We start from the raw sequence: 8,628 nt of genomic DNA, 5'->3' as shown, positions 1-8,628 counted from the left end.
TTCAGGGGATTATACACTTATAAAAACGAGGTTGATACAAGATAAGATCCATGATACTGGTATTTGGTTTATAGTCATACTACAGATAAATTCCGAATATAAATAATACATGTTGCTTCTTACTGAACAGAATGATCCACTGTGTAAGACGTCAAAGTGCAGAACTAGAGGTAGGATTTAAAATTAGTCCTCAAGTGTAATTACTCAGAACAGAAGTCACAGTACAAGATGGCATTTTGAACTGTTTGCTTTGTCACAGAGAGTGTATGGTGGCCAGGAAGGAAAAAGTCTGATAAAACACCAAAATCTGATATTGTGTATGTATATATTTATATAAACAGTGACTCAGTTTCAGTTGTTATGATACTTGTTAGAATGCAATAACCAGATTTTTTGGTACCGACTAATATCTTTGAGAAATGTAAATGTTTTTCTTTTTTCCCCTTTGTTAAAAATAAATCATGTGGCCTTGAAAATTCCCATCGGCTGAGTCACAACGCCAGCCAGAAAATGTGTTCTGATATTACACGGTGCCACTGAAACGCACCTGCTGTAATATATCCATATCAGACAGGGTTTTAAGCCAACAGAAAGACTGATGTATAAATGCAAAGCCAGGCTGGAAGGTGCCTCCAGGTCTAATCCAGTTACATTTATGTAAGATACAAAAATACACTTTACATGATATTTTATATTACCACATAAACAGAGACGAATTATAAAGGACATGACACATTCTACCAAAAGATAAGAGACAGTAAATTACATTTCCAGCAGCTTCCTCTGCTCGTGCGTCACACAAACAAGGGCAGAGAGATTGAAATGTGACTGGTTTCAGTCTGTCTGCAGTGTGTGTGTCTGTTGTGCTCTGACAGACGGACGCCGGCCAGGTAAACTGTTTGGATCATAAAGCAGCAAGAAAGATCACAGTTGTCAGTCGGAATCATTTTCACTTAATGCATAAAAATGAATGTAGAGTGTGCTGCACTGTACTAGAGTTACGTGATGAAACCTGCACCTACATGTGACGTGCGTACGTTTCCTCTAGCAGTGGGAGAACTGAGACTTCTTATCGTCTGCACCACACAACACGCTAAGCAGTGTGTTGGGAGTTTTGTCAGTTCGAGTGCTGGTTGCAAGCTTCACAGCTCCCTCCTTCTCCCCCTGCTGCACAAGATGGATCCTTCACAAAGATGGAAAACACCCCTGCTTCTTTCTCTCTCACACACACTCTCTTCATAAACTGGGTCAGTTTGGGCTTTCTTCTGTCCCTGTGCATTAGGGTTTACCTTTACACGTTCACACACGGATTTTCAAAGGGGATCTCCCCCCCCCCCGCGCTGCTTTTGCTGCGACGCTGAAGTCACTGATGTGTGTTGAGAATGGGTGTGGTCACATGTAAGTGTTGGTGAGGATTAAATAATCAGCGCCACCGCACCGACGTGACTGTGTTTGTGTGGAAAAAGCGTGCTATCCTCCTACAGGTTGTGATGATGGAAAAGAGCCTGTCTGTACCTGCCGAAGAAGCAATAATATGTCATCACCTAATGTAGGTGTCTCCATCTTTATCTAGTGACTCAGTCACTCTTTGTTCCTCAGCTCCTTCACATCCCCTTCGTCGCTTACTCTCTTCTCATGCTGACCAGCTGTAGTTTTAGTCATTCTCTTTTATGTCGTTTTTTATTTGATGGTGAGATGCAAGAACCGAACAGAGAGGCAGAAATGACTGCCGTTTAATTGCAGCATTAAAATCTGCATTTCAACCATTGTGCGTTTATCAAAGAAATTGTTAATCTCAAAAATCTTGGTCTTCTAGTTCCTACAGTGTGCTGTTTGANNGTTTGACACTAGAAGGATGTTTTCACATTCATCTGCTGAGAGTGGGAAGTTTCTCTGCGCTCATTAAAAATCTGATTTGAAGGGGCGGGGCCCACGAGCAGGATTTGTGACATCACAAATAGTTTGGAAGTCAGTCCTGGTCCAGTATGCAACTTATAGAAGTGAAGTGAAGCCACCAGTGCACATTCACACTCTGACTGGAATTTTTAACGAGGTAGAAAGAGTTGTCTTCTTTAGGATTTTAATGTGGAAATGACACACACACATTATTATTCTAGCAGACTATTCTTATATGGTTTAATCCATGTCTGCAGGGGATCTTTAATATAGTAAAGACAGTATCTGTCTTAAAACATTATAGATGAACTGGTTTAGGTGGGGAGAAATTATGGATCCACTTAATTATCCACACAAAAGTCATTCCAACAAACCAATATATTGCTCAATCGATAAATAGTAAACACAATACTGTAGCTACGAAGGCATTATGAAGCTCAAGACCATCAAAGGTTCAGAAATAATTTATCGATGTTATTCGAGTGGAACAATGACCGTGAAGGAAGGATTAGGCTAAGAATCCTGTAATGGATTGGATGTGCCTGACTAGTCCCTCCACAGGAAATCACTCAGGAGGCAGCATGTGGCCACATTGTTCTTTAATGCCAAACTGTATTGTATCTTAAATGTGCCGTCCAGGATTTGTGCAGAAATTGATTTCTGGGGATACATTTGAAGATAAATCATTTATAAATCATCGTTGAAGCTGACAAAATATTTTTATTTTCATATTTAAGGGCTGTATAGTTTATATTTGATCTGATAGAAGATCGGTTCTTTTCAACTGTTCTTCTCCTGTGTCCTTGTGTGTGTCTGTGTTGTGTAGAACCACAGCTGAAGGGCATAGTGACCAGGTTGTTCTGCAGGCAGGGCTTCTATCTCCAGATGGGCCAGGATGGAAGTCTGGACGGGACCAAAGACGACAGCACCAACTCCTGTAAGCAGACACACACTCACACTGATAGATTCCCCTTTATATTACAGTAAATATGGGTAAATGTACACATTTGACAGTAAATATGCTGAGAGTTGATAAACGAGCAAGATACACTTTGTAAATGTGTATATAAAGCTGGTTAATCTGAGTGGAAAACCCCTGTCACAGCAGTGTGAGGTCTCTTTCACAGTCCTACTGCAACCCTGTCTCCTAAAAATGATGTCTTGATACTATATATACTACTAATGTGCAAATATGGTGTGATAGAAATGTAATACCACCAACTGTAACCTAACTCCAAACTGTAAGTGCTTTTGTTGCCTACACCTAACCACAGATGGGACTCCTAATCTCTGGTGTCAAAGTTACACAATTCCTGCAAAACATCTTAGTCATATATAAATGTCATTTCAGAGCCACAGGGTTTCTTGCTGACTGCATATTTGGTTTATGCACTCAGTTCTGCCGCTGGTGTTGATTTAATCAGCATATTGACCACCGTTGTTGAACCGTAGAGTGACTTTGTATAATACAGTAACTAGTCAATTGCAATTTGCCTCAAGGGGTATTACAATCTGTATAACATTCAATGCCTTCTGTCTTTTGACTCTTGACTTGGGTAAAGAACCCCCCCCCCCAGCCAAATAAAGTTTCAGTGGGGGAGAAAAAATTGAAGAAACTAACAACTAGTCACCAGGGCCTTTATTCATCAACACAGCTTAACTAAAAGTGTTTACTGTGTGTGAAATCATTTCGAGGAAGAGTAGCTTTGTGATTGACAATGCACGGCTGTAAGGCAGTGCAACAAGTGTCTGAAAAGGAATGATGACAAGAGAAAAAGATGGTGCTCAAAACAACAATGAGGAGAGTTACAGCCCCAAAGCAGGATTTCACCAAAGGCACGGCAGCCTCTCTCAAGGCCGAATAGTTATTTTGTCATCTGATTTTGATGAATGTCAACAGATGTTTTTTTCTCACTGTGAAAAAGAGAGGCCTTCGGGAAAGATCTAATGACTCCTAGTCATTATGAAAATAGTTAAAAAGATTAAAGTAGGTTGATATAAAGTTGTTCAAAAGGTTCAAGCTCCTCTATTTAGTAAATCATGAACATATTGTCCGGGTGCACCATCTACCATTCCAGCATATTGATCTAAATGACTGACAATCGTTGTAAATGTTGGTGTTGATTGAAATTCACAGTGTATGCAATCATAAAGACGGCAATGAGACGGTAACTGATTCCAGAGTGGCTTCACGTTGTGCAGTCACTGTGTTTCCAGAGAGCTGTTCGACTGAAAGCGACAAGTGGCTGTTCAGAGGATTTTGTTTTTTTTAAGGCCGAGTTTATTGGACCTCTGCACCCAACACTGCCCTCAGGGAGGAGCTGCAGATGGATGGCTTATTGATTAATGTCGCTTTTGCTATATTCTGATGTGCTCGGCTGAGAGAAAATCAAATGCTAATCAGTAATCACTACAGCAGGCTACTCATTGGTTCAAAGTGTCCTTTCCACATTGGCGGAGCCGGTTGCTCTCTGCCACCCGCGTGTTGCAGCAGTGTCCCATTTGTTTACTACCATTTATTTATTTTTGTTGGCAAATGTCTTCACATAAATCTTTGGCAAATGTCTTCACGCCACCATTTTTGAAATTTCTGCCACAGCTCGGCGTGTAGATCAAACAGAATTTACTGCCACTCACACTTGTTGCCAAGCTCCATTTTTCCATTTGTTTGTTAGTTTTTTTTTTCTGGCTGAGCTGCGTTCGGCGGAGGGGGAGACATCAGTGACATTTCCTGCAGCATTTAAAGGGAGCGTTGTTACCATCTCTAATCAGCTGTGTGCATATCTTTATGTTACTGAAGGCTGTGCATGAGCATGATGGTAGTTTAGAAAGTGTGATATTTACCAGGGATGATTACTTGCAGGTGTACATTTGATACATTTTATTCTGCTCAACTCTGAACACTATAAATGTTGGTTGTTAGAGAGATTTAACAACCATTTCTATGCAACCTTGATTAATGAGGGCAATGATATCCCAGGTGTAATCAGCCCTTGATTAGAAAGAAAACCAGCAGGGCTGTTGCTTCCAAATATAACGTCCACTGTCACGGCCTTCATTACAGGTTATTGTTAAGTTATGATTTCATAATATAGCAATTACACAATAATATCTATGGGTATATTTCCTTTGGCATTAAAATGAAAACCATGGACTTTATTTGGAGAATCCTCTGTTGTTGATCAGCTCATTATACTGTTCCTGGCCCGGGTGACAGTGTCAATAAAGTCTGTTTGAAATATAATACACACTCTGAAAGGGATGCTTCTCACATTGTGTTTTAATTCATTAAAATAAATCAGTTTCAGCACACACTTTTCAAACAGTAGTCTTTGATTCAACCAATTACGACAGCCGTCTTTGCTTTAATTCAATTTCACCTTTCTCTCCTTACTGGAGAGGGCAAGAAGTTACACAATTCAGCTTTAAAGGATTAATTAAGAGTGTGTTTAGACTACCATATCTTTGACACATTGTTGTGTAAGCTAATGCAGGCATGATTGGACAAAAGTGTTAAACTGAAGAAACGTTCAAAATATAAAAGTAAGGTCTCTTACCCAGTGATGTTCTGAGCCGCACAAACAAAATTCCGTTCATCTCCATCGTGTAGGGGTGGAGGCATAAGTTTCAGAGGTAGATATTTCAAAACCCAGGCACATGAAAGCAGCGGATTCTCAGACTTTGTCAGCGCCGAGTTTACTGAACATGCAACATCACGGCCTTTGCCAGACATCAAACTCACAGCATAAAACAATGAACATCTTTATACTCAAGCCACTGGCTGCGACAGCCGAGTTAAAAACGAACGAAGTCACAAACTCCTGAGACAATTACACCATCAATAATTGATGACAAAATCCCTAAAATGGGACAAACAATATTCTGTATTTTATTGCTGAGTTTTGTGTATTTTAAAGGCCAAATAGGGATACGCATAGCAAATTAGCTTAGGCTCCAAATGCTTTGGTTCATGCTATACACAGTATACAAATACACAATAACACAAACAGAGTAGCCGATCGAGGCAGCGGCAGACCAGCAAGTCCTGTGTTCTGCGAGGTAAAATTACTGTTTTTGTCAAAGGAGTCTGGTGGCATTGAAGAGAGTGATATAGCGGCTTTATTTCCCCGTCGGAAAGAGCTGTGTGAAAAAAGTCTCTGTTGGGACCCTTTCCATCATGTTGTCAGACACTTAGGATAATAATCTGAGTCTGTCAAGGGCACAAACCAGCACTGTTAGTGGACGTACTTGGACGGGGTTAAGGGATTACATTCATTTTGGAGAATTTAAACAAAGAACAACTGAAGATCAACACAAACTGGAAGTGATTTTTACCAAGAAGAAATAAGGGGAGAGAGGGAGGAAGATGAGACAGCAACCCCTGGAAATACCTTAAAGAAAGAGAGTATACTCCACAGGTTGATCCTGACATTTAATGTGACCTTGCTGTATGCTGCCGCTACATGTACCACATTTATCTTGACAAATGATGATTTATTTGGAAAAGCTTTACATTGAAGCCTTATGTCTGAATCTTGGATGTACAGAGAGAGGCAGGACTCACCTTGAATTTAATCTGACATTGTTTCTGTCATAACGCGACTGCATGTGCTGTCAGCGGGCTAATCGATAACTCAGTAATGGTAAGTGGCATACGGGTTACAGAGGTGTCGTTTTATCTGACCTCAGAGGGAGACGAATTTCAACAACCTTGAAAGGTCACAGCTAATGATGGCCAATAATTGACATAAAATATGTCCCATTTCCACATCACAGAGGAGCTAGATGGACTACATCACGATGGAAATATTAACAATAATAATCATTTTTAATCTTCATTATTGTCATTTTTCAAAATGTCAATTGCTCTCTTGCAGCAGCTCCTCCATCTTTGTGTAATGTGAGTTTTGAAAGCTGAGAGGTTTTCTTCATTTGACCTGAAATGACAGTTCCAGTGTAATTAGAGTATATGCTCATTTGTTCTGTTAATTCCATGTCAAGTCTGACTTTTCTCACTAATTTTTCTCACTAATCTAACTAATATGATGGGTGTTTTGAAGCATTTCTGATGAATTTCTGCCTCCAAAGGCATGTTCACACACCTGCAAATCCAAATGTCATGCAAAACAACCATGGTGGTTTCTACTTCAAAAACTGAAAAGCTGACAGTCTCATTATACAAGTTGTATCCCGATGCTGCTATCGGGCTTTAAACTTTTATTGTTCTCTGAACATACAAAACACTTTTAAAGAGATAAGAACATTATTACATAACGCTGTGAGAGCTTGCTGTAAACAACTTTCATTACATGATTTCCCTTGTTCGATCTCTCAATCAATTGCTAAAAGAAAAACAGTTAATATCTCATAACTGGAACAAATCCAGATAAGAAACAAGACAGTAAGGGGCTTGCAGGAAGTGAACAAAAACACAAGTGACACAAGCATTGTCTTTTGAAATGCCTGCCCAAGGCTGTAAGGGTGTGATCAGCTGCCTGTTCCTTTACCGTCACTGACTGCTGTTCTTCAAATAATACTGAGAGCATGAGTGTGCCTTTGAAGCATAAACAAGAATACACTGATATTAAAGTCTTATGGAAAAATGAACAGTGTCAAAATATACATAATATACAACGGGGCTCATGCAGAAAAATTTTCTATCCATTAAATTAACTTGTGCAAGTATTCAAAGTCAGATTCAGCAAACCCTCTTAAGTGGAACATTTTTAACTTGATGAATGCCATTTACTACTACAGCCGTCATCCCAGAGCTGTACAGTGAATAATAGAATAAGAGAGAGAATAAAGAAGGAATGGTTTGGCAGGAAGTTAGATGCCAAAAACATGTCTTGCTAAAGGAAAGTGGACCATTACTGAGATGACAGGTGGTGAAGAGGATGGAGATGGACAAGAAAGTGGTATTGTGTTGTCAGGTGCAATGGAGGATGTTTCCCATGATGCACATCGCACTGATAATGTGAACAGAATATTCATTTTACTCTAAGCTGTTATAGAGGGTTCTAGAAAGACCCTCTGTAGTGGAGTTTTACATGTGGGCTGGTGTCAATAGTCTATTTCTGTTATTGGAGTTTATAATTATATTAATTATACATTTGGTTTATAAGCACATATATAATGCCACTATGAAGTGAACTGTAAATTAAATGTACATTAATTTACAGTAAGAAAGGCTTCTATATGACTCGACTAATATAAAACATAATGAAACACTGATAAGAATTAGTGTTATGTAACTGAAATACTGTATATTATAGTCTCAACCCTTCTGATCCGCAAGAAAATAAATTCGTCACACGTTATTACATAAAATACCCTAATTGTATAGAGTTACGGAGGCAAATTAGTATGTCAAGAATTTATATTTAAAGCAGTGGTCTGATTTTCCGTCTGTGTTCTGCAAAGCTCTGAGTTTAAAAGCCCTGCAAGCAGCCCCTGGTGGCCGAGCCACTTCTTCACCTCACCAACTAACAAAGCAACTGAGCAACAGACCGACAACTGGCGTTTCAGTTCTCAGAGCACTTTATTTCTAGAAGAGGAGCACGCACACAGGCACAGGACACGCACACACACTAAGTTTGTCTGTTTTTGTCCTCAGCTCTGTTTAACTTAATTCCTGTGGGTCTGAGAGTCGTGGCCATCCAATCAGTCAAGACTGGCCTCTACATCGCCATGAACGGAGAGGGTCACCTCTACTCATCGGTGAGCGCACGC

The 8,628-nt window shown here is 39.8% G+C and overlaps 1 protein-coding gene across 1 annotated transcript in view; it reads left to right on the top strand.

Annotated features, from left to right (window-relative positions):
* The window catches only part of LOC118339723 (fibroblast growth factor 14-like), a 27,313-nt gene that overhangs the window by 1,141 nt on the left and 17,544 nt on the right, over window positions 1–8,628 (top strand). The window contains exons 2-3 of the mRNA XM_035677425.1: window positions 2,723–2,833; window positions 8,513–8,616. Of these exons, the coding sequence (XP_035533318.1) occupies window positions 2,723–2,833; window positions 8,513–8,616 (215 nt within the window). The remainder of the gene's footprint in view (window positions 1–2,722; window positions 2,834–8,512; window positions 8,617–8,628) is intronic.

Source organism: Morone saxatilis, unplaced genomic scaffold (assembly GCF_004916995.1).
Source record: "Morone saxatilis isolate NCDOM2014 unplaced genomic scaffold, NCSU_SB_2.0 Contig6, whole genome shotgun sequence".
Classification (NCBI taxonomy): Eukaryota; Metazoa; Chordata; class Actinopteri; family Moronidae; genus Morone; species Morone saxatilis.
This window is presented reverse-complemented; position numbering and strand designations above follow the sequence as displayed.